This window comes from Globicephala melas, chromosome 15 (genome assembly GCF_963455315.2).
Source record: "Globicephala melas chromosome 15, mGloMel1.2, whole genome shotgun sequence".
Lineage (NCBI taxonomy): Eukaryota > Metazoa > Chordata > Mammalia > Artiodactyla > Delphinidae > Globicephala > Globicephala melas.
The window spans coordinates 4,032,472-4,058,920 of record NC_083328.1 but is presented as its reverse complement, the minus strand read 5'-3'; the positions used below and the strand labels follow the sequence as shown (position 1 = coordinate 4,058,920).

At 47.0% G+C, this 26,449-nt stretch overlaps 1 protein-coding gene across 5 annotated transcripts in view; it reads left to right on the top strand.

Moving 5' to 3' along the window:
* The window catches only part of RNF216 (ring finger protein 216), a 172,192-nt gene that overhangs the window by 89,208 nt on the left and 56,535 nt on the right, over positions 1 to 26,449 (top strand). Inside the window, exons 14-15 of one of the 5 annotated variants that reach the window (XR_009559066.2) lie at positions 7,153 to 8,526; positions 8,700 to 8,825. The exons of 3 other annotated variants lie outside the window; for them this stretch is intronic. Coding sequence is in view for 1 of the 2 variants with exons in the window: in XM_060284989.1 (XP_060140972.1) it covers positions 7,153 to 7,368 (216 nt within the window). In the remaining variant the exon portion in view is untranslated. One more of the 5 variants, XM_060284989.1, reaches the window with a different exon arrangement.

The following is a 26,449-nucleotide window of genomic DNA, read 5'->3' as shown; positions in this document are numbered from 1 at the left end:
CCTGCCAGCAGCGCTCTTGCCGGCTTTTAGGGGCTTTCTACTCCTTGTCCACTCAAAGTCACGCAGCTAGCAGGTGACAACATCAGGGTGACAACCCTGAATCAAATCCAAGGTTTTCTTACTTATCATTGTTTGTGTGTTTTTAGGTGTGATTTTGGTATGATCGTTGGTTTTTTAAGAGTCCTTGTCTTTTGGAGATACAAACTGAAATGCTTACAGATGAAATGATGTGTAGTCTGGGATTTGCTTTGAAATTATACTGGAAGAGGGAGGGCGGGAGAGCAGGCAGGGTTTAGAGAAGCCAGGATTGGCTCTGATCTGATAATTATTAAACATGAGTGACAGGTACGTGAGGTTCATTATATTACCTACTTTTGCATATATTTAAATTTTTTCATAATAAGTTAATTTAAAAAACAGAAATCTAGATGTGTGTGACTTCTCTGTGTCTGTGCTCTGACCTACTTCGCTTTACTACTTTGAGGGCACCTCACTCTTGGAAACCGGCGAGACCCTTCACTCGAATATTCTGTTTCATGGTGTAGTCACTGTTTTAAGAGATGAAGAAAATCTGTAACATAACAGGAAAATGTCAGCAGCTATTTCTGAGAAGATTAAAGGGCTAGTCATCCTGGAGAAGGGAAGGCTGCATGTGTGTAGTTTCTCTATTGGTACAAGATTCTTCCATACAAGTGGTGGTGACCTGATGTTTTCCAACTTCCCTGAGAAAACAGACTTCAGCTGCCCATCAGGAATCCAAGATGGATCACTAGACTATAATGTAACCAGTGAAACAGGTTCCAGGAGCCTGGGGCCCTGCGCAGAGGCTCACGTACAGCCCTCGACAGATTCTCCTTCCTCTAGGACGACTGGCAACGTGCAGTCTAGCCTCGAGGCCGGGAGGGAGACCAGATGACCTTTCGAGTGTCCTTCCAGTTCAGAGTCTCTGATTTCTAGAATACTGAGGGCTTTCAAACTGGCATTGGCATTTGGTTTTCAAAGAGAAGTAGGCTAAGAGAATTTCTCAGATCAAATCCCTAAAGCCTCATAAAAGCACTTTTCAGTTTTATTTCCCATCAGAAGCATATATATGGAAAGCATTTTAAGTTTCAAAAGCTCCCTAGAAGCTGATCCAGATTCTAGCCCAAAGAGAGTGAAACAGATCGCAATTTTTTTCTTCTCTTGTCTTTGACAGCGGCTTGTCCTTTTGCCTTCCCCTCCCCTCTTCTGTCACATTTTGCTGCTAAAAATCTCTGTATCTCCCTGTCCTGTGACCACAGCCCTCTTTCTTCCAAGGCCCTCTTGCCTCCCTTAAAACCCTTCTTTTCTCCCCCAAGGCCAGCGCCCACTCTGACCTAACTTTATTTCTCCTGGCTTGGATCTTTTCTCCAGGTGGCACCCTTGCCCCTAAACCCTTCATTCTATGGCTGTGCCTGCTGTGCAAGTCCTTCCCTCTCTAGAGCTCTGGACTCAGTCCTTCCTAAAAAGCTTTGTCCAGCCATCATGCAGAAGCAGCCGACGAGGGTCTTGCCCCTTATCCTCCCCGATGTTACTTCCTTCTTCTCTGAACATGTTTGTGAGCCGCTCCTTCAGCCTAGACTTGTGCCAAGACAGGCGGGACATCACTGCTTGGTTGGAATCTGGTCATTCAGATACTTACTGAGCGCTCCCGTGCCTGAAGAAATGCAAAAGGGGCAGCCACAGCCATAACCTAAGTTCTTGGCAGGGGAGGCCAACTCCTGTGAAGACAGTTAAATAGTGAGATGGTGATGGTGACTGCTCTAGGGAGTCAGAAGAGCGGTCAGGAAATACTCCCTGAAAGAGCAGGGTCTTGGCCTGACTGGGACTTAACGGGTGGTGATGGGGGACTGGTACTCTGACACGAGCAAAACTGCATGAGTGGTCAGCCAGTAGACAAGTGTGACAGAGCAGGAGAAAATGGCACTAGGAAGATAAATAGAGCCCAGATTGAAGAAGGCTTTGCAAAGCAGAGTAAAGACAGTGGATCTAATTCTGGACACTCCAGGGAGCTATTTGCAGGCCTGATGTTGGGACAATGTGATCAAAGTGCAAGGAGGGTGGACCTTGTAGAGCCATGAAAGAGGAATGGGAGTTGGGGAGAAATGAGATACAGAATGTTAGGGGAGCTGGGAAGTCTTGTCAGTTTAGTTATCGTAACGGGTCTGGTGCCGCAAGACCTAGGATCACACAGTGCTCCTGTGGTCCTCGGTTAACAAACCCTCCGGTCCCAAAGCCCGTTTATGTAGTGCCTCAGGTACTTGCTGTGATTTTTTTCCTTCTCCAGAAGGCCTTGATGGGGTTGGATTGTCCTGAAGAAACACAGTCTTCTGAGGGCTGATGGGGGGCTGCAGCGGAGGGGCAGCAGCCATCAGGAGCGATGGTAGAGGCGCCAGCCCAGGGCCAGTGGTGGACACAGCCTGGGCACGGGTGTCCAGGAGGCTCCTTCCTCCTGCGGGGCTGTCCCGGAGCACAGCCCCTGTGGGTGTAGGGAGTGTAGTGTGGAGGGAGCCCAAAAATGAGACACTGGGCACATCCTTTAATAGCTGCTGCTTGGGTACAGTTCCGTACCAGTATGTTTGGCTTTTTTAGTCCTTGGGTGCTTTTTAAACATGGAAGAAACCACGTAACCATCAAAGTTTTTTCCCCACACATTTTAAAAGGCTTGTTTTCCAGCTGAAAGCATGTTGGATTAAGCTTAATTTCTCACTCAGATGGCTTAATTTCCCTAACTCCGATGTGCATACAGAGATTTGCTAAATTTTCCTTTTAACAGCATGCTTTCCCAGCTGCTGGGAGGCCTGCTTTTTTTTCTGTGGGCCTTGTGACAGAAGTGCAAACCGTTTAAGGCCTTGTGGTACCAACTGCTGTTTATTACCACAGGGACTTGGATATTGGTGTGTTTTCCCAGGAGTTGCATTTATCTGGGGTTTGTGGCTACTCTCCTGTCCCTCTGAGCCATATGGGAGGCAGGGACCAAGGTTGCGCTGGGCTGCAGTAAAAGCCACAGCCCCTCCTTCAGAGTGAGGTCACCTCCCTGCCCAGCTCCAGTCCTACATCCTCATTACGCAAGGAAGTGAAGTCTGTTCCTTGGATGCGATCTGATTGGAACCATGTTTTCTGGGACACCTCTGCTTAAATCTTTCAGCAGAGAACAAACAGCCTTTTTATGGCTTGTTTTTTAAAAGGTACATTTTCACAAGAATGAGGCTTGATACTGTTCATAAACAAACACACCCCTTTGCCGCCCAGGCAAAGGAAGAGTGCATCGGGGAACAGTTTGCCTGGGCTTTTGCTTTTCCCTCTCTGAATGCCTGGCGTGCACTGTCCATCCAAGGGTGGCTGAGGGGAGAACACTCTCTTGCTGCCAAAACCACAACAAATGACAACTTTCCGTTCTGTCATCTCTCTCCGCTCCACTGCTGGGCAGGCAATTCATTTTTCTACCATAAAAGGGCAACAGAGCTTGTGTAGAGCCGTGGTGCCTTCTGCACTGCAGTAAGAAAGCAGAAGACAAGCTGGGGAGAGGGACGCATCGCAGTAGGTACAGCGGCACGTTCGCCGAGCCCACATCGCTGCTTCGGCCAGGCTGCCGAGCAGCAGCCTCAGTTGGAGAAAGCAGGGCAAGGAAGGCCTCCCATCTACCTGGGTACCATCGACAGCTCACGCTCGTCTAGTGGGACACAAGTGTGTAGTTCAAACCTTGTTAGGGGGAACTGCACTGAGCCTGCCCAGATGGTTCTATGTTACTGGCATTTGGTTCTCTCCATTTGTACTTGTAGGTGCTGGATTTATAAAGGGAGTAGAGGGGACTCGTACAGCCCATACATCTTCACTGTGCAGACGAAGGAAGGGGTTAAGTGCCAGGTTCACGCAGCTTGAGGAAACTATCACACTTTCGTCTTTTGGTTATATATGAACTTCGGGTTCAGGGATAGCTCTCTAACCTGTGTATGTCCTCAGTGGTCCATTAGTGTACAGTTTGACTCAGTTAAAGGTGAGTCACAGAAGTCTTGACTAATAGAAATACAGTTCTTAATTGATGGGTTCAACCAGGGTTTCAAAAAATAGCTGTTCTTTATAGTGTTACCTGTAAAATCCGTGGGTCCTTTAGGTGATTGTAAATAGATGTGCAAAGTCAATAAAGGAATAGGTAGAAAGCAAACACTTAGCAATTTTGACAACATATAGAGCACTTTGGAGAGAGGGGCTGCGAATTTCCTGCCCCATGCAGCCTGGCAAAGGAACCAGGATACCAACTCAACGCAAATTGAGCTACAGCACAGAAAATGCTGTTTCCACAGGAGCCCCACGCCCGTCCATGGCCACCCGTGCAGATTGCTGCTCTGGGCCTCTGCCTTCTCTGTGGGAGCAGCTGCTGCGCTGGAGAGAGCAGGTTCTCAGACTGAGCCAAGAGCAGTGCCCACATCTTTTTGCCTGGCTCCCTTGAAGATTTTCCTATGAAGAAGAACTGCGGCTTCCCTGGTGGCGCAGTGGTTGAGAGTCCGCCTGCCGATGCAGGGGACACGGGTTCGTGCCCCGGTCCGGGAAGATCCCACATGCCGCGGAGCGGCTGGGCCCGTGAGCCATGGCCGCTGAGCCTGCGCGTCCGGAGCCTGTGCTCCGCAACGGGAGAGGCCACAACAGTGAGAGGCTCGCGTACCGCAAAAAAAAAAAAAGAAGAACTGAGATTTGCTTTGTCATTTAAACTTACCTTAACTCTAACTGCATGTCTGATTTCAAAGCGAATACTGGAACTGAACTGAGCACATTCCTAAGGGAATAAAAATCATGTCCAAGAATCTTGCTGATCTGGAAATTTGGGAGGAAAGCAAGGATTTTCAAGGTTAAATTTTATTACCCAGATAGTGCTGGTGGTCGGAGTAGATTCTGAGCTCATTGGCTCAGAATCAAAAGTTAACTCAGAAGTCATTCCTGAAAAAGAATATCACTGAGTAGAGATGGCAGAAACAAGCTCCGTGTGAATGATTGATTCAGTATCGCATGCCTCAACCTTGTTGGAAAGTGTAAGACTAGTTTAAAACGTTATCCTTCCAGCAGATAAAGCAGTTGAGTAGTCAGTCTTCAAATAGAAATTTATACAGTTCTTTTTTAGTATGACCTTTCTAAGTTCTTTATTTCTCAGTAGTGTAAAACTGAATATCTTATTAATCTATCAGAGAGCTAATTGGTATGTTTTTCCTTGGTACTTCGCAAGATCTTCACTGCCCTTGGAGTAAACAGAAAAATGCTCCGAAGAATTCATCTCCACTGTGCCCCTCACACATTCTTCCCTTGTAGAACCTTGGAAGCCCTGGTTTTTTTGTCAGAAGCAGGAAGTGAATTTCATCTTCAAGAACAATTACTAATTCTTATTAAGTGTAATTTTCATAAGGCTAATTTCTCAAGCAAATAGCATTTCTTTCTTGGATTGAGTCTCTCCTTCCCCATCCATCACTCTGTGTATGCATGCCTGGGCGTCCTGGCCATGTGGTGACCAGCTTAGAGACATCAGCCTGCTTGCTTCCTAATTTGGTCAGAGTATGCTTCAGGCAGCCTTGCCTAACTTAGAAAAACACAAACACAGGGAGTAGCTTTGATACAGCAAAGGGGAATTTCCTTTTATCAAAAGACCTACAGTTTGCCTCTTACTTCCTCTAAAAAAAGGAAGTAACACTTTGGGAGGCTGTAGCTTGCCCTGCAGTTCCCTCTTTACGCCTGCTTCTTCATGCCAGCTTCCTCCAGCTAGTTCCTGCTCTTTCATCCTCATCCTTAGTGCCTCTCAGCGTTTACAGTGTAATTTTATTCTTAAGGATACCCATTTTCCACTTGAATGTTCATCAACAGGGAACAGATTACATATGGACATTCATACAATGGCATACACCAGGGGTTGGCAAACTTTTTTGTAAAGGGCAAGATAGTAAATATTTTAGTCTTTTTGGACCATATAAATCTGTCAGAGCTGCTCAGCTTTGCCTTTGTAGCTTGCAAGCAACCGTAGACAATATGTGAACAAATGAACGTGGCTGTGATCCAGTTAAGATTATATTTACAAAGAGAGGCAACAGAACAGATTTGACTTGTGAACCGGTACACCATAGCATTAAAGAGAATGACATGGGTCCAGTTGTGCCAATCTGGAGCTATCACCAAGATGTATTAAGTAAAAAAATTAAAATAAAACAAGGTGTAGAACAGTGGGTATTGTATGCTTATATCTGGGTCTCACATGGGAGGAGGAGGAGATGGGTGCCAACATGTGAATAAAATCTGTGTGGAAGGATAAGTAAGAAATTGGTTACAGGGAATTGCTTTGGGGGAGGCTTACTCTGAGGGTAAGGCGGGAGAGGGGGAGTACTGTGCGTGTACTACTTTTCCAGTTAAAAAATAACTGCACCCATTTTCATCAACCCAGTCATCTCTGAACTTTTAAAACAAAAGGATTTTATTTTATTTGTTTTTAGGGAACTTGAAAAGAATGATAGACATGTGATTTTAAAAACATGCTTGTATATTTTCAAACCCATAAACCTTTCTCCTGGATCCCTGTGAGGGCTGACTTCACCACCCTCAAAAGGAGTGCTTTGCCTCAGGTTGTAGGTGACGTGATGCAATTTTGTGGCCAGTGGAAAGAGCTGGAACTCTGGCAGCTCTGCCTTTCTTCTCGCTGGCCTTTCTGCAGGAGCCCCATCTCTAGCACACAGAACCGTATGCTGCCAGTGAGAAAACCTTGGCACAGAAGTCAGAGCCCCGTGGGAATAGATACAGCTTTCAGTAACTATGATTCAAGGCTGCTTCCAGCTGCTTCCTTTTCCCACAGAGACTATTTCTGACTAACAAGTAAGGATGGGTTCTGATTCACCCAAGCATTGCTATCACCGGCTTTTAAAATGTCTGGTTTTGGTTGTGAAACCAGCAGAGAAAGTTGTTACTTTCCTAGTATGTAAAGCAGTTCACTTTTGGTATGTGAGGGACAAGTGAAAGGTTGTGTCTGCTTAGAAGGTAATGTAGCTGTAAACAGCTCAGGAGTCACAGATGGCTGTCCACCTTGCTTCAGGGCCCCCTCCCCCATCTCCTAAGCAAATGTTTTTCAGATAGCCATGCTCATCCTCTCCCTCTCCTAATTTGCAGGCTTGTTTGCTGTCATTCGGTTCTAATACAAAGATCTGTTTAGGAATGTTGGATATCGTACCTTTTGAAATCCCCCCTTGGAAACAGGGTGGGATGGAGATTTGCAGAGATGGGGGAGCAGTTGCAACAACATCGTCTTCTGCCTCTTGCACTGAAGGAGTACCTGGCTGCCAGACCGGGACCTGTTCTGCATCACTTGTCTTGACTTTCCTGTAAAAGCTTAAGTGGGAAGGTACCAGTTTTGCTGAACAAGCAGGCATTGCCTTTTATAAGTCATTTAAAACACCAGAAAGGTGTTTGAAAGATACTGGCATAGTTTCCTCTGACCTCAATTTCATATACTGGTAACTCTTCAGTGCCTGAGACTTAGCACTGACGCCCTCCCCACCAGGTGGCCAGAGGCATGTGTCCACTCCAGAGGAGAGGAGAAACTATACTCAGCTTGATGAAGGACACTGAGAAGTGCTTCGCCGCACATACTGCCCCTAAAGGGAAGCTGGACGTTGTAAAAAATAAATTTAAAACTCCCCATCACCTCTCTCCCCCACACCCTCCCTGCTTCTCTCTCTCTCTCTCTCTCTCTCTCTCACTCACTCTCTCTCTCTTACACACACCATACACACACACCACACACACACAAGCTTTCCTCTTCTGCCAACACCGCCTGCCTCCCCCCAGCTCTCCCCATTACTGCTTTTAACCTTGAAACCTCTGTTGCACATTTATGCATTCATCCTGTTCCTGCTCTTGCATTATTAATGGGCCTGGAGCAATCCAGCCAGAACACTGACATTACTAATTACTGCTTATAACCGAGAAGTAAGGAGCAGGGAGTAAAGTGGGTCACAAGACGGTGTCATAACAATAAAATACTGCTGTCAGGCAAAATTGCTCGGTGTCTGTGCTGTTTGTTGAGGGTAGAGGTGGATCTTCACCATAAGCCGACCCAGCAGAGACCCTGTTGGTGGAAGGGGAGGTGCTCTTAACATCACATCGGTCACCCCAGTCTCACTGTCTGTGCACAGGGTTAGAGAAGAGGGTGCGTTTCTGTCGGAACTTTGAAACATCCAAAACTCTTATCATGGCAGAACAACCCCTTTGAAAGCGAGCTCTTTGTGCGCTGGTGGTATGAGCCGGACAGGACTGTGTTAATGTGGCAGGAGAGGCGTTGCAGAGAGACTGCGGGGAACCGGCTTCCGCCCTCGCTTGGCCATGTGCCGTGTGCTGGCATCAGCCCTTCACCTCCAGGTCTGAGTCTGCCTACGTGAGTTAAGTCTCCCTCCAGCCCCCAGATCCCAGCTTCGCGCAAATGTGACACGTCGGTGTTGTTGGGAAATGTAAGCTTGGCAGAACGAGCACGTGCACTTACCTAAGGTACAAAAGACTGGGCGGCAGAGCGTTACCAAAGGGCAGGGGCCAGCAGCCCCCCTTCTTCCCTGTGGAACGGAGCCCTGCTTATGCGAGGGCGTGTTTGGTTGACGGCCCCTGTGAGCTGGTGTGGTTTCTGTGAGAGGTGAGGACAGCCCCTCTTCCCGTTGTTGCTTCAGGGAGAGGAGAATTTCATGCCGCTGGAGCCGCCTTTAATGTCACCTGGGGAACCTTAGCAAACTGATCTCTAATCAAAAGCCTGCCCAGCTTCTGAGGAACACTGACCATGTCTTCTAGAGTACGAGGAAGTAGAAAGGGACTTCAAAGGTAAGAGTAAACCGTAAGACAGTTGAGCTCTGCAAACGTGGGTTACCTGCCCCTTCACGTATCATTTTCTTGAACGCTTCATTTCTAAATTATTTTACTCAAGTGTGCTATCATGCAATTACAACCCTGAGTCCAGGAGAAAAGGAAAACTACTTTGAAATAATGTTTTTTAATTGTTGAAAAGCAGGAAAAACCATTTTGAGAGGACACAAAGCTTATATTTTTCTTGGAAAGAAAACAGCTTCACGAAAGTGAGCAGTTATTAATCATTTGATGGTAGAACTGAAAGGATGTGGGCTTCTATGTTCCCTGCTTCATGATCTGCCTCTCTTTTCTTTTTCTTTCTTTTTTAATACTAAAAATGCAGCTAGAATTGAGAGAATGTAGGGAGAATGAATCATGGTTCTCAAAACTGAAAGTAAATCCTCTCGCTTTTCCCACATCTCACACACCAGCACGATGCTGAAGCAGGCCGCACGGGAGGGCAGGCACTCCTTCCAGTTCCACGCCCCCAGCTCTCCCAGTGGGCGTGAGTGGTCCTGGTGGTGGTGCTACATCCCAGGAACTTATTTTGTCTTAAGGTCTTGACATGAGGGATGGAGCCACGGCAGATCCACTTAAGGAAGAAAGGTTGTTTCCTTAATCCAGTTCTTCGAATGTTTTCCTTTGTTTGTTTTTCTGGTCTCTCAGTCAACATTTGAATTCAGAATCTCTTAAATTTTTACTTTAAAAAGCAGTGATCTGGGAATTCCCTGGCCGTCCAGCGGTTAGGACTCAGCACTTTCACTGCCGGGGCCTGGGTTCAATTCCTGGTCAGGGAACTAAGATTCTGCAAGCTGCACAGCCCAGCAAAAAAAAAAAGATGATTAAAAAACAGCGATCTGAAAAAAAAAACAGCGATCTGCATAGTAATGTTGACTGTTGTCTTCATTTAGGAGCCTGAGTCATACTTTATCAGAAGCAACGCTTTTTGGCTTCCCTGGTGGTGCAGTGGTTAAGAATCCGCCTGCCAATGCAGGGGATACGGATTCAAGCCCTGGTGTGGGAAGATCCCACATGCCGTGGAGCAACTAAGCCCGTGCGCCACAACTACTGAGCCTGCGCTCTAGAGCCTGTGAGCCACAACTACTGAAACTTATGCACCGCAACTACTGAAGCCCGCGTGCCTAGAGCCTGTGCCCCCGCAGCAAGAGAAATCACTGCAGTGAGAAGCCTGCGCACCACAGCGAAGAGTAGCATCTGCTCGCCGCAACTGGAGAAAGCCTGTGTGCAGCAACAAAGACCCAAGGCAACCAAAAATAGAATAAATAAAAATAAATAAATTTTTTAAAAAAACAACTCTTTTGTTGATAAGAAAGTAAGATGGATAAATTGAGAATTGGCCCACTGCTAGAGTAACCAGCAAAATTTTTCATAACCCATTCCAAAATATATATATATATAAGAAAGATCTATAAGTACTGATCAGGGAATCTCTCCAAGAAGTGCACTGTCGAGTGTAAAAAGCAAGGTAAAATGGGTGCAGTGTGAGCTTTTTTTCTGAAATGAAACACAGGCTTTCACTCATTAGGCCTTTTTGTATTTCTCAGCATGTACATGTATTTTTTTTTCTTTGACCGGTGTCCACAGAGATTTAAAAAACAAAAACTACCCCAGCATAGAATTCTGAGCTTCAGCTGACCACTTTTTCCCCTGACGTTTAGTCTGTTTGGAATGAACGGGTCGGTAGCTCCTCCTTCTCTTTCTTCATAGTTTCTGAATATGTGAATGTGTCATATTAAGTAGTTTTCACCCTACTTCATTTACCGTCTGCTTATACTTTTCATAGCTTTTTACTCTACTTTTTCTCTCAATATAAAAATAATTGAAAGAAGGTAAGCATTGCCAGAATTATGTCGGTTTTACACAATTCTGTGCTTTTAACAGCAAAATGAAAGCCTGGTGCCCTCGCTGGCCAGCTGTAGGAATCCAGGACTGGAAGCAGGAATGTCTTCTGTTAAGAATACTCTCGTGACTCTTCCAGGAAAGCTTGGCAGAGCTTCAGACAATGTAGACAGTGAAGTTCCATTTTCTTCACTTGAACTGAAGTGCTCCCTCCGTCTGTTAGACCTGGAGCTGTGTCAGAAGTAAGTGAAATTCACTAGGCAAAAACTTTTGACATTAAAATAAATGTTTTGGGGACTTCCCTGCGGTCCAGTGATTAAGACTCCATGCTCCCAATGCAGGGGGCACAGGTTCGATCCCTGGTCGGGGAACTGAGATATCCTGCATGCCACCGGTGAGGCCAAAAATAAAATAAATAAATTAAATAAAATAAATATTAAGTTTTCTCAGGGAACAGAACACAAAGACTTTGTTCATTGAACAAAGATCTGTTCTCTGATATTTATTTACTGCTCCAGTCATCTCTTTAGTTTCATTTCCAAAAGCCAGGACCTTTTATCAGACATAAGTAAAATTGTCAGAACAGCTGTTTTTTCCTGCTAGAAAACAGGGGAAAGAGTATGATAGGAAGTTAATTGTAGTGTAACTTTGAGAATCCTGGGCATAACCTATGTAAACTAGGCAAGTCCTTCAATTTCTAAGTAACATGGTTTCCTCATATGTGAAATGGATATGATGACATTCTGTCCGGGCTATCTGAGGATTGAAGGAAGGGATATTAGTAAAATTCTGAGACAGCACCTTTAATCTTTAAGTCCTTGAAAATGTGGGTAGGTCCATTTATCTTCTCCCTCCCCTCGGACTTGGGAAATAAACAAAAGACGAGGTTTTTACTGTTCTTGATTCCTCCTCATTTGAGGCATTTGGTTTCTCTACTTCAGTCTTCTCTGAAATGATGTTGCTGGATCACTTGGCTTCCTCCTCTGGGGTGAGATCTACTTACCTTAGAATCTTTCAAGGGGCAGAGGAGCTTCACACAGACTTTTGGACCTAGAAGAAACTTTAAAATGTCATTTAGATCCACTGGTGTCAGTGTGACAATCCTTCCACAGTATCTTTGTCCAAAAATTAGATACGAGTATACTCTTTCTTTGGTTTCTGAAAACTCTGCCTCTTCCCTTAATTTCGAGGTTTTGATTTGAAACCTGGTATTCCTGACAGATATATTCAGTTGACCATGGTAATGAATCCAGTTGGAATAATCAGGGCTTCTGCTTTTGTTTTTTAAGATCTTCTATAGGTAAAATTCCTTTACCGCAGATATCCCTGTCTTTGAAAACTTTGTTAAGTTTTCCAAACTCAGCCATCTTAGCTCAGGCTGCTATAACAAATTACCATAGACCGGGTGGCTTAAACAACCAGCATTACTTCTTACAGTTCTAGAGGCTGGGAAGTCTAAGATCAAGGTGCTGGCAGATTGAGTTCTGGTGAGGGCCCTCTTCTTGGTTTGCAGATGGACATCTTCTCCATATATCATTACATGACAAAGAGCAGAAGGAACAGGTTCTCCTGTCTCTCCTTATAATGAATCCCATTCATGAGCACTCCACCCTCATGGCCTTCAAAGGCCCTGCCTCCTAATACCATCACATTGGGGGTTAGGATTTCAATGTATGAGTTATCCAAGGACACAGACATTCAGTCCATAACTCCAACTCACAGTATTTTTTAAGAAAGAATTGATAACTACAGTTGCAACAGAACCAAGCAATTTAGACAAATCATGGGAGCCTTTTGTAGATGATTTGGTCTACATTGTGACAGCCTTTCCTGGAGGCACCAGCGGTTCTAACCAGTAGCACTTAATCGGAGAACTGATAACATTCAGACTGTAAACTGCTTACTGTGTGACTGTCAGCAAGTCTTTTACTCTGACTCTCCTCATCAGAAAGATGGACGTGTAATTCCTATTCCACCTTCTCTCAGGGTGGCTGTGAGAAGCAAATGAGGTTCTGTGAGGTGAGAGCACTTTGACAAAGGAGTCAAGAGCTGTTCAGAGACCACGTGGCAGCAGTAGTGTTCTTGAGATGTTTGACAAGTACACGCTTTTTTAGAAATGGAAGATTGGATACCTTCCCTTCAAGACACACAGTGTGTTGGGGTGACCAGTCTCTTTCATGGTTGATTATCAAAGAGAAGGTTAACCCTGGAAGATTGACATGAACAAGGAAGTAAAGTAGAAGATCCCAGGAGAGCAGAAGCAAAGAACTTTTCCAAGATGCATGTGAGGGCTGCCGCCTCAGGATCCAGAGGGGCAAGGATCAGGGAGAGTTAAAAAACTAAGTGGAGATTATCACTGGATAACTTATGTGGAGCCTTAAAAGTGAAGATGTTTATCAAGGCACATTTTTCTAAAGCTCAGTATGGACTGAGATTGTATCTGCGTTCTTTCTGCCATGTTTTTACAGTGTGCTTCACTAAATTTTTTACATAGTTTTCTACAAGATCAGTACTTAGAGTGCATTATAATGCTGTGAATGTAAAGAATTCACATTTGAAAATGTTTTGCTTTTGTCCAAGCCTTCTTAACATACGTATTTAATTACAAGGTATGAGCATTAATGGGGCTTTGAACATTTAAAGCTCTTTTCCTGAGATTAATTTGATTTAATTACTCCTGAGATAGATGTTTGCAGCCTTGGTGACTTGCCATTTGGATGCAACTGTGAGAGAAGAGTGGCTGAACCATGACTTCTGTCAGGTTCAGCTTTTGGCTGTTTATTTCCCTCCCACTGCATACCTTCCCTCTCATTTTCAGCTCGTCACTTTGTCCTTTTGATTTTGGGTGGAAAGAGGAAAGGTAATAGAATTCGCCCCTGTGGAGTTCATCTTGTAGCTGGCTGTATTTTCAAAGTAGTAATGTTTAGTGTACATTCCTTAGTGTCCAGTAACAGAACAGTTTCTGTGGCCCTGCTCTCCCAGACTTAAAAAAGTCCTTCCTTGCACCCTGGGTCCTTCAACCTTGGTGGCCTATGGGGAGGGGAGGAGTAGGCCCAGGCCCACAAAAGAGCCCAGACCCCAGACGGGGGCCAGTGGGAGTCCCCCTCTCCTAACATTAGTCGCATCTAGTTCTGAAGGCAGAGGAGGTCAGGGAGCCTGTGGGGCACAGAGGAGGAGTGGCTGTTGAAGGTCACTGTACTCCTTTTCATCTCAAGCCACCTCCACCAGGGGAGCCACCCCGTGTCCACACATCTGCAGTGGGTGACAATCAGGGTATTTCCTTGGTTCCTACAGCCCGAGTCCAGTGAATGAAGGCTCACCCCTCTTTCTGCTGTGGTCTGGCTCGCTGTAGGAAGCAGAGTGTGGCATGAGCAGCCAGTGGCACGGGTGGAAGGGAGACAGAGGTCTGGCCAGCAGAAGCTGGCTTCGCCCGGTGTGGGACTCACCTCAGCAGTCCCCAGCAGCCTCGTCCACATGCGCCTCGGCAGGAACGGGTGTGGGGCCTGTGGGTGGGGAGCAGTGCAGATGGCCCCAGCAGGAGCCCACTTTTCCTTCTTCGGGGAGCTAAGCAAGGTGCTTCATTGACTTCTTTAGCCACCTCAAAAAAAAAAAAATAAGGCGCACCATTTGATTTGCTAAAGGAAGGAACCATGCAAAAGTAAAAGCTTCGTTCTTCCTTCCTATTTGTGAGGTGCCTTTTGGACAGATGTTGCTTGGGAGCCCATTGGAATAGCTGTTAAGAAATCAGTAGCGCCCCCTTTCTCCCCCTCTGCTCCATAGGCGGGGCACAGGCACCCAGGCCTGAGGGCAACTTGGGGACGCTACACGACCACTCGGGGTGATCTTCGCTGCCACCGACGTAAGCCAAGCTGGAATTTCCAGAAACCCCAGGGAGCGTTGTACAACAGGAGTGGTGGCTGGTGCTCCTGCACAAGCAGGTCAGGGATAACAAAGTCTGGAAGTACTTTCAACCTCAGGGTTTTTTTTTTTTTTAGTTCAGTTGGTTGTGCTGGGACTTGGTTGTGGCAGGTGGGCCCCTTAGTTGCAGCTCAAGGGTTCCTTTGTTGCTCCACGTGATCTCCTTAGTTGCTTCATGCAAACTCCCAGCTGTAGCATGCACATGGTATCCAGTTCCCCGACCAGGAATCGAACCTGGGCGCCCCCGCATTGGGAGCGCAGAGTGTTAACCACTGTGCCACCAGGGAAGTCCCTCAGGATTTTTTTTTTTAATGCAGACTCCCACTTAGAAAGCCCAGCTAATGGAAACACATGTTCGGCCATCACAAATCAGAGCCAAACACTGGCCAGGCTGAACTGCTTCTCTGCCCACTTGTTCTTCACACATCACTGTCTACTTTTATCTAGGCCTTAACTCAGCCATGGCGGCCTTCTCACCATATGTCACTTGTCATATCATAGTGTTGCAATTTTTCTTTTTTTTTTAATTTATTTTTGGCTGCATTGGGCCTTCGTTGCTGCACGTGGGCTTACTCTAGTTGTGGCAAGCGGGGGGCTGCCCTTCGTTGTGGTGTGTGGGCTTCTCGTTGCAGTGGCTTCTCTTGTTGCGGAGCACAGGCTCTAGGCGCGCGGGCTTCAGTAGTTGTGGCTCGCGGGCTCTAGAGCGCAGGCTCAGTAGTAGTGGCACATGGGTTTAGTTGCCCCGCGGCGTGCGGGATCTTCCCGGGCCAGGGCTCGAACCCATGTCCCCTGCATTGTCAGGCAGATTCTTAACCGCTGTGCCACCAGGGAAGCCCTGCAATTTTTCTTTAAACAAAAACTACCCCTGTCCCCATCCGGAATTAAGTTAGAAAATCCTGTCTCTCACTTGTCTCTGTGGTAATGGCCAGAGTAATTAGGCTATAAACTCTGCTCGGCTCATCATGAGCTTTGTACAGATTCTATCCCAAGACACTAATATGATTGCCACCCACTTCCCCCAATAATAACTGTATCGCTCATTGATTATCTACTGCTGTGCTCAGCACCCTGAAAACTCTTACCAGTCCTCAGAGTAACCCTGAAAGGCATCATCATCATTCCCAGTTTACCAAATGGGGACACTGAGGCTCAGGGGTTAAGTGCACACCTGTAAATAAATGGCAGAGCCAGGACTGAGGCTCGAGTGTCTGTTTAGAAAGTTCTAGTGAAGCAGTTAAGATCACAGTGCCTGAGTGCCTGTGACCTTGGAGTCTTTACAGGGAGAGTGGGGATAATGTGGTACCTGCTCAGGGTGTGATGAGGAGTGAGGCAGCACCACCAGGCTCTCTTGTTGCTACGTAAGAACAGCAGCTGTTGGTTATTGAGCACACACATTTCTCATTTATGTTTACAGAAATCCTGCCAGGTACTTGTTTTCTCCGTTTTTGTTTTGTTTTTGTTTCCCCGTTTTCTGCGGAAGCAGAGAGGCCAGGACTTTCTCAGGGTCACACAGATCGCTCTGACCCTCTGCTCTGCCGTGCGGTGCTGCACCTTTAGCCTGCAGGCTGGCATTTGCTTTTTGCCATATGATTGTAGTCATTCCGTATGTACACTGCTGTGCCTTGCTTTTTTACTCAACATAACGTAAGCACTTTTTGCATTCTCTAACCATGTGTAAACATGTGTCATGGACGGCTGTCATTCCATCAATCAGATGTGCTTCAGCTTATTCCCATGCACCCCTGAGCTGGAAATGCAGGAGGCTTTCCGCTTTTTGCTGCTGCAAACAGTGCAGTGCACGGCCTTGTATGTAAAGCCTTCTCTTTTTTAGAATTATTCATGAGGATAGATCTCTAGAGTAGGACTCCTGGGCCCAAGAGAATCAATTTTCTTAAGACTCTTAAGACATAGTTCCAGATTTCTTTCCAGGATTGTATATGGTTATCTTTCCTCCAGTACATGCTGCTTATTTTAAAAGGAAAAATGTCATCTGTTCTTCAGCACAGAGACTGGCTGCCCCAGGCTGAACAGTGACACATGCTGCCTGGCTGCCCTTCAGAGAGGCACTGACACCTTTGAAGGGCTGCTTTGTGAAGCAGCCTTTGAGGTGATTCCGGAGGATTTCAAGACAAAACAGGAATTTTCGGAGTCCAGATTTGAGCAAAAGCAAGTATAGGCCAGCACATCGGTACAGAGTTTGTCCTGGCAGCGTGACACCCACTCTGGTCTCAGTTGTCCTTCTCTGAGTGGACAGTTGTGCTTGCATTTTAGTGCAGGCGTTACTTGATTGTCCCTGCCGTGAGGAGAGAAGCTGCTGGAGTAAAGAAACAGCATGAGAAGAACCAAAACAAACCGATGGGGGCTTCCCTGGTGGCACAGTGGTTAAGAATCCACCTGCCGATGCAGGGGACACAGGTTCAAGCCCTGGTCAGGGAAGATCCCACATGCCACGGAGCAGCTAAGCCTGCGAGCCACTACTGAGCCCGCGTGCCACATCTGCTGAAGCCTAGAGCCCCTGCTCTGCAACAAGAGAAGCCACTGCAATGAGAAGCCCGTGCACTGTGATAAAGAGTAGACCCCGCTTGCCACAACTAGAGAAAGCCCGCGCACAGCAGCGAAGACCCAACGCAGCCATAAATAAATAAATACATACATACATACATCGGATGTGCCTGTGAACCCGTCATTGTGAGAGTGGGTGCACGTGTTCCATCCTGGTTGCTGTTGGCTCAGGGAGTTTGTCACCTTTGGTCACCTTTGTAGCATCCTTTTTTTAAATTTTATTTATTTATTTTTGGTTTAGATTCTGGTTCTTCCAGCACTACAGGTTCCAGGCTAGCAGTGATTCTGGATTTAGGCTTTGGGAAACATGAGAGTGGGTGGGTTTGAGGTAGAGCTGAGAGGACTGGCTGGTGGGATAAGTTGGGGGGGGGGGTGAAGAAAAAGGAGGAATCCGGGGTTTTTGCTTGCGCAGCTAGTGGGTGGTGGTGTCCCTTAGTGATACAGAGGAGACTAAGAACTGCTTTGTGGGGAGGTGAGGGGATCAAACTTTGTGTTTCAGACGTGTCTGTGATGCCTTTTAGACCTCCAGGCGGAAATGTTGAAGAGCCAGTCGGATATGCAGGCCTACCACTTAGGGAAGCTGTCAGAGCCAGAGTAGAGCCGGGCACCACCGATCCTGCCTGCGTGGGAGAGCCTCAGAGCCTGGCGTGTCAGCTGGCGAGGGAGTGGATGAGAGGGGACTGCTGGTTTTGCCTGGGAGAATTGAGGAAACATTATAGAAGTGACTTTAGGATTGGACCTGGAAGGCTGCTGGGTAGCTAGGGCAGAGGAGTGGGGAGAGGCCTCCCAGAAGAAGACACAGCATATTTAAGGTGTGTTTCTGAGGGAAGGGTGGGGCGGTGGCCGGTGGTGAGCCATTTGGTGAAGGGGACAGTCCTTGTGGGAAGAGTGTGGGCGTCTTCTTGTTAACAATAGCAGGTCCATCCAGGGTGGGAAAGGGGATGATATGATCAAATAAAGGTTTTCAGAAGATTATTCTGGCAGCAGTTTGAAAAAAGGACTGAAAGTGAGAAGAGATTGAAGGCAGGGAGGGCAGTAAGAAGACCGCGTAAGGATGCAGCTCAGCCACACGTACAAGCAATGCAGTGCAGTTAGCGCTGCTGCTTTCATCCTTAGAGTGATGGCGGAGCCACCGTGCTCCCTGCCCTGGGGCTCTGGCAGCTCAGCAGAAAGGTGGGTATGAGCGGGCCAACGTGCTTTGTGGACAGTTGAGGTTCTGGCTTTATCCATCCAAGTGTGTTGGGAGGGCTGGCTCTTTATCAGTGTGATGGTCTAGCTGCTCAGGTTCTATCTCACCAAGGGCAATTCTAAAGACACTCCTGTTCCTGTTTCTGTAAGACCAGTTGTTTAAAATGCACACACTCACACTAATACTCTCATTCTCCTGGTGGCTATTTTTCCTTTCCTTTTTTTTTTAATTGTATCCTGCAACAGCACATTCCACTGGCAGATTCCACAACAGGAATGTTCTTTCACTTGCTTGATTTCAGTGGTTTGATTTTGTGGTCTGTTGCCATAGCGCCTGGAGCTAAGGCCTTATCAAATAACTGCGCATCTGGTGAAGACTTCAACTCCCAGGAACTGGAGGCAAGGAGAACTGTCAAGGGGCTCTCCGGTCAGCTCTCCCAATACTGGGAGGCCTCGCCCAAGTTCTGGCTTCCTAACAGTCTGCTCCACCAAATACATGTCTTTAATGTATCAATAAATACACCATTCTTTTATATAGTATTTTCTCTGTGCTGCACCATTCTGGGGCGAAAGAATTTGTCCAGCACTCTTCACTGGGGCTGGCTGGAACAGCACTGCCACTGCCTGCGTTCAAATCCCAGCCCCTCCACCAGCTAGTCGTGTGGCCTTACACAGCCCCCTTCACCCTCTGTCTCAGTTTCCCCTACTGTGAAAATAGGGAGGAGAATAACCCCCTCCTGAGAGATTGGCTATAAGGATTGAATGACTTAATATAAGTAAGCTGTTTAGTCCATGGGCACTCAGTGAATGTTAGCTGTTATTATTATTCATCCCACTGTGTATCTCATTTCTCCTACTCTTAGATTTGGCAACTTTACTAAGTCTTTTCAATATTATATACTTGTGGCTCCCATAAATTTCCCTGTTGCTCTTCCCAGGGTTCCAATCCCTGTGTGGTCAGGGTTATTGGAAAGTAACTGGAAGCCAACCATACTGCCCATGTTGTTTTCAGGTGCTCATCCTCCGCCCACCTGCAGCATCCTCAGTTTCCTCAGCAGTGTCTATGGACCTGGGTTTTGGTTCTTTAATGCGCTCATTGCTCTGTCAGTTCTCTCGATTTCCCTTTGCCTTTTAAGTGAGAGAAACCAGCTCTCACTTGGTAACCTGCTGTCCAAAAATAGGCTCTGCCACCTTCTGTATGAGGGGGCCTCTCCGACTCAAGTTATTGCTCTAGACCCCCCCCCACCCCACCCCCCCCCACCCCCCATGGGGCAGGGTTTTCCTGCAGCTGTGTTTGGCAGGCATGAGGCCTGGAGGCCCAGGCTGTGATGATAGCGATGGCAGAGCAGCAGCTAAAACGTCTATTAGTCTACTGCTGGGTGCCGCCACCCTGTGGGTACTAGAAGTACAGCGTCTCATTCAGTCCTGTAACTCTGTTATCTCTCCTTCATAGACGAGGAAACTAAAGCTGGGAGATGAGCTGCTCGCCCACGGTCACCGTTCAGTGAGTGGCCGAGGCAGACCACCCACTTCTGCCCAGAGCCAGTCTCCTGACCACCGGGTTGTGTGGGGAGCCCAAGTTGCCTTAATCTGTCTGAATCTCACTGTGCTCATCTGTAGAATGAGATTAACTGTACATACTTGGTGAGGCTGCGATGCTGGTCGGAGGATATCTCGGGCAGATCTTGACCATGTTAGTTCCCGTCCTGAGACTGGGCACAAGCCTTAATATTCTGTAGATGCTGTTTATTAAATGTGGATAAAAATATTTATGTTGCGTGAGCTCAGATGACATAAAGCTGTATTGCGTATTTCTCTGCATGTGGGTGTTTTCAGTAAATTGAAAGCCTTGTAGATGGCAGTGAGATGGGAAGGTTTCTGAGGACCATTTTCTTACTGGTCTAGTGAGGAACTGACAGTTACAGCAGGCAGTCAGCAGAGGGCCTCAGAGCCTCACAGATAAGCGCAGATTCTGGCCCTCTCAGGGAGGCCAAGGCCAGCCTTCTTTGGCTTCAGTGGGCGTGCAGTCAGGCAAGCCCAAACTGGAGTGCCCATCTCTGAACTTGGGAGGAAACTCCACCACCTTCGATATCAAGATAGGGGCTAGGTGGAAGATAGAAATCACAGTTAATTACAGAAGTACAGTTGCAAAATCTGGTGGCCTGCTAGTTGGGAATACGTGTAGTCTTGCTTTGAGGGTGGGGCAGAGGATTGTGTGGTATACCATTGTATGTAAGAGAGGAACGCATTGGCTCTGCAGGAACCGGGAGGTGAACAAGAAACTATTTACCTAACTCCTTCACACCCCAGTATCCCCTTGCTCTGGTTTTTATTGGGTTCTGCTTCAGTAACCCGTATGGCCTCTGCATGTATAACCCCCTCCCTGGGCAGACTCTTTCCTGGGAAGTCCTGCGTAATGCTTCCAGGATTGTGGACAGCGAATGCAGAGTGAAGTAATGACAGACACACCCGGAAGAGGATTAAGCTGTTTCGCTCTTAACCCTCAGTATTAGCAATTGAATGGCCAGATTCCAGACTGGTTCTTAGTAATTTCTTTCTAATCTGAGGATCCTGATTGTAGGTGTAGTGACAGGCGCTTGGAACAATGCCTTTATAAGTGCTTGTTGTTGCTATAGTTACCAAAAACTGTATATTGACCTTTATTTTTATTTTTTTATGGTTTATTTTGGCCAAGCCACACGGCATGCAAGATCTTAGTTCCCCGACCAGGGATCGAACCCTGGCCTTTGGCAGTGAGAGTGAGGAGTCCTAACCACTGGACCACGTGGGAACTCCCTGTATATGGGCCTTTAAATCGTGGCCTGGATCTTGCATTCATTCCCTTTTTTCCCCATGGAGGTCCCTTTTTTTCTCCTTTATAGTGGAAAGCTTAGAAAAATGGCAGGAAAGCCAAAAGAATGCAGTTATATCACTAGCAATAAAATTTATCTCATGCTCACCTTTAGTGAATGTAGGAGGCATTCATTGCCTGTGCTGCACATACAGTAAGAGCACATAGTGTTCAGAGGGCAGGGGAATCCTTGGTGACTCCTTGATTGGTGTGTGGAAGTGCACGTTCAGCAGTCTCTAAGTAATATGTGTTTGCCCTGAAGTGAACACCTTGACAGTTTAGAAATAATGCTAATACAAAATAAAATCATTTTCAGTTTTCCACACCTTATAAACATCAGAGTACCCTGAAACTGTTGGGTGGGCAGGCCCCACTTGTGTGTGTGTGTGTGTGTGTGTGTGTGTGTGTGTGTTATACCAATATTTTACTTAAACTGGGCCGCTAGTTAGGTTTTCTTAGGAACGAACGTCATAGAACAGAACAGGATCTGGTTTGTTTTGGTTTGCTTTTGTTTGGCTTTGTCTTTAAGAAACAGCAACCCCTACCCACTGGAAACATAGACCTTGGATGAGAGTATTTCCGGCATTCACTGGTCCCATTTTGGAGCACCCCAGCTGGGTGCACACCTGGTCATAGGCCCAAGGTCAGCCTTGAAATAATAGCAGGGGACAATGGCTGGAGGGGAAGTACTTTGAACCTGAGGCCCAAGGAAGGCCAGTGGCCTTTCTGTCTGTCATGGTTCTCATATTGTACTGTTTGTGAGTCCTTTATTTCTTTACCAGTTGTTAGGCCCGAAGTGCCATTCTTCTGCAAGAATAAGGGCTTAGATGAGACTGGCTTTTTCCAGCACAAGCCTACTCTTTCTAATTGTGCACCTGTCCCCCTTTTGTGCCCTCTCAGGGTGTCTGGGGTGCTGTTTGTGTTCCAAGAGTGCCATCGAAGCTGTGGCAGCCCTGCAGACAGGCAGACAGGACCGAAGCAGTAGGTCTGGAGCAGACTGCGCCACTTTGTTCCACACAGAAATGCCATGTGGACAGAGGCTGCAGGGAAGCAGCTCACTGGCTCTGCTGCAAGTGCTGCTGGGAGATTTCCCCAGCAGCGGTTCTGACATGGCTTACCTTGTTTCAGAGTCATACTCATTTTTTGCACCTGCTGTCAACACTTTCACTGTCAGCTTCGTTTTGTGTTAAAATTTGCATAAATTTTAAAGGTATGAAGCTGGGGAAAAAAGCATTTCTTTCAGATAGAGGTGGTGCTATGAGCTTCATGATCTGTGTGGTCCTGCCTCTCTCCTCCATCCACGGAGATACAGCCCAGAAAAGTCACTTCCCTTGCAGGAGCCTTAGATTCTTGTCTCTGACTCACTTGCCTCTGTGCAGGGGGTTAGGGATTGACAAGATGATGGGTGTGAAGCACCCAGTACAGTAAGTAGTATATAGCAGGTATTTAATAAACGATGCCATATCTGAGTCTTTGAGAGTTGATACTTCTTCTTTCCACGCTATTATTTTATTAATTGATTTATTTATTTTTGCTGTGTTGGGTCTTCGTTTCTGTGCGAGGGCTTTCTCTAGTTGTGGCAAGTGGGGGCCATTCTTCATCGCGGTGCGCGTCCTCTCACTATCTCGGCCTCTCTTGTCGCAGAGCACAGGCTCCAGACTCACAGGCTCAGTAGTTGTGGCTCACGGGCCTAGCTGCTCTGCGGCATGTGGGATCTTTCCAGACCAGGGCTCGAACCCGTGTCCCCTGCATTAGCAGGCAGATTCTCAACCACCGCGCCACCAGGGAAGCCCCCTCCACACTATTATTTTAAAATCAAATTTTAACCTTTCAATTAAATTGTGGGAGTTCTGCTCTGTTACATATGAAGCTAACATATACAAACATTAACCGTTTTACCTCCACATTGCTTTAAAGGCTCCCTTCTTTGTGCTCCTACAAGTGGGTGTCAGCATTTCTTTGAACACTCTTCCCAAGGATTCCTTGACTGGCAGATTTTTCTCATAGCCTGTGATGACTTAGGGTTGTTTGGGTTTTTCCGTCTAAATCTAGCCATATGGAAGAATTTCTTCAGAATCTCTTATCTCCCCACTTCACCTGGTCGGACTTGCACTCTGGACTGTAGCTGTGGCCTCCTGCACTCAGTCTCCTGACTCTCTCTTCCTCCCTCCAGTATGCCCTATAATGTTGTCAGCCTTGCTGTTCCTTCACATCACCCAGTTAGAACCTGCAGTGGCTTCTAGAGCCCAGGCCTTTGACACTCTTTCAAAAGAAAGAAATCTGGCCTCTGCCTCCTGATTTCTCACAGACCAGACCAGGTCCTCCACGTGCCTGCCTCTGCTCATGCACGTGCCTTCACCTGGACCATTCTCTTCACCTCTTGTCCTGCTGTCTCCACAAAGCCCTCTCCAGTCCACACTGCTTTGTGGATCCACATTAATTAAATAGATAAATTGGCAGGTAAATAAATAGGTAGGTAGGTAGGCAGGCAGAGGCCCTGTTTTATACTTTGGGGCTCCACAGAAGAATCTCAGTAACCACTGACTATTTAACCTGCTTCCCCCTCTCAGGTAGGGCTGGTGCCAGATGTAGTACTGCCCACAGGTGGGGTTTGGTGTTGGAGAGAGTACATCTGTCTCAGCATCAGATTGTTCAGTAAGCTGGTCTCAGGGAGTCCAGTTGGTGCAGAGCGGATACCCACACTGTACATGCGTGTCCCCGTCCCACCATGAGAGTGGGTAGAGAGGCTGATAGATACCACCCCATGTCTCTTGTAAAGACAGAACAAACCTATAAATTGCAGCTTCTTAGGCCAAGGCTTAGGAAGTCTCAGCACTCCTGTAGATTTTACGACCAGGGGATCCCCGGAGGTCAAGTGATAGGATCCAGAGAGAGAACCTCAAGCACAAAGCGCCTCAGCTTCTCACCTTCCATCCTAGACCTCCTGCTCTCCGCAGCTCCCTTCTCCTCCACTCTCCCACCTCTCCTTGCAACCTGTCACCAAGTTCTCTCCAGATCTCTCCTCTGCCCTGCGCTGCTCGCCCAGATCACAGCAGCCTCCTCACAAGGCTTCCACTTCCAGTTTCATGCTCCATACCTGCACTGGAGTGATCTCCTACAGAACAAACTTGGCCACGTTGTCTCCTGTTTAACACCCTCCATAGCCCCCATGGCTCTTAGGATGCACCTTAGGAGGCCTTACACATCTGGCCCGGGATCTAGTTGGCCTCATCAGACTCCTCTCCTGCACATCTTTCTTCTCCCAGCATCATGTTCCAGCCCCACACGACTTGAGTTTCCTCACTAGACCAGCTCTCTCACATCTCTGCTCTTTGTACTTGTTACACCCTCCACCCTCTCCTGGGTGACTCTTCCTGAACCTTTGAACCTCAGCCAGACCCTCTCCTTTGTGCAGCCTTCCCAGGCCCCACCCCTCCCCTGAACAGCTAGAACGCCATGTGACCCTTCTCTCTTGTCCCACTCTACAGTAGCCGATACCTGAACAGAAACACTGTAGGATCCACCTCTTAGCCGGCACCTATTCAGGACCTGGCATAAGCATTTGTTTGGAGGAACAAGTTAGTCAGTCACGAGGAGTAGACACCACCACTCCCTGATGATCTCTGCTTTATGAGAAGACAGCTCTTTTCACAGAGGCCTTTTCCGAGCAGCAGTAACCATGAACTCTTGTACTTGTCTTGGGGGGGTGTGGGGGCCTGGGGAGAAAGGTGGAGAGGGAGCAGTCTCTTGATGGTTAAGGAAAACCACATATACCTTTGTAAAAAGGGTGGGGGCAGGGTGGAGACAGCCAGACCAGCTGGTGAATGGCAGCAGTTCAGTAGCTGGATGAACAGACAAGCCTAAACCTAGAGCCAAGGTTGTGAATGTTTCCTTGGTGCCAGTGCTCATCCCTCAGCCGTGCCCGGTCCTAAATCTGGTCTGTAAAGTGCAGAAAACCCTACCCCCAGCGCACGCGTGTGTGTGCACACACACACACACCCCTGATGCAGCTCATAGCCATTTTCATTTAGTCCTCACCAACATTATAAACTATTTTTTTAGTTAGCTACCAATATATGAAATCAGAAATATGTAAAATTTCAGATTTCTGGCTTCTCTTAAATTTAAAGCTTAGGCAAACTGAATCTCGCTTTTGATTGGCCACCACGATTGGTTATTTTCTAGCAGCTTGCATTACCTGCCACCCATATGGGCGTTTTGAGATTGCAGTTCCTGGTCTGCTGTAATCTCCTCCTGAAAGTCAGAGACAGAGTCTTGTTCATGGTTTTATTTCCACTTGCTAATACAGTGTCTAGCTTGCTTGATAAATATTTGTTGAAATCGATTTAATCACACTTCAGTATCATAACTATTTGTTGTTGTGTACTGGCAAGAGAATGCAGGGAGACGGATGCAAATTTAATTCAACATGTATTTTGTGAATTCTGGAAACCTCTTTTTATTCCCAGAAGATATATTGAGTCCGATTCCTGTTGAAATTGGTCAGTAGCATAAACTATCTCTTCATACTCTAAGCACCACATTGCGTTGAGGGGGGTGGTATATTCTGAGGATTACCATTAGTAAAGGTAGAAGTAACTGGTATAACTACAGGATTATTGGGAATTCCCTGGTCCAGTGGTTGGGACTTGGCACTTTCACTGCAGGGGCCTGGGTTCAGTCCCTGGTCGGGGAACTGAGAATCCCACAAGCCACGCGGCATGGCCAAAGAAAAAAATTATTATTCCCCCAAAGTCAGCATGTACTTAGAGGCCCCACTTCCAGGAAGCCACGTGTTCATCTGAATGGAAAATAGATCAGTGGCACTCTCGGTTTTCGGGGACTTAGTCACAGTCTCCACAGCCTGTTCCCATCTGTCCCCCAAAAATCATGACTTAGAGTTTCAGCATGAATGAAGAAGGTCAAAGGGCAGCAGTGTGTGCACAGAGGGTCAGGACCTCTCTAGATCCACCACCATCTAGTGTTTGATCACCATTGAAGGCCACCCTATTAATTTGCTAGGGCCGCCATAACAGAATACCACAGATCGGCAGCTTAAACAACAGACATTTACTTTCTCACAGTTCTGGAGGCTGGAAGTCCAAGATCAAGGTGTTGGCAAGTTTGATTTCTTCTTAGACCTCTCTCCTTGGCTTGCAGATGGCCACCTCCTCACTGTGTCCTCACAGGGCCTTTCCA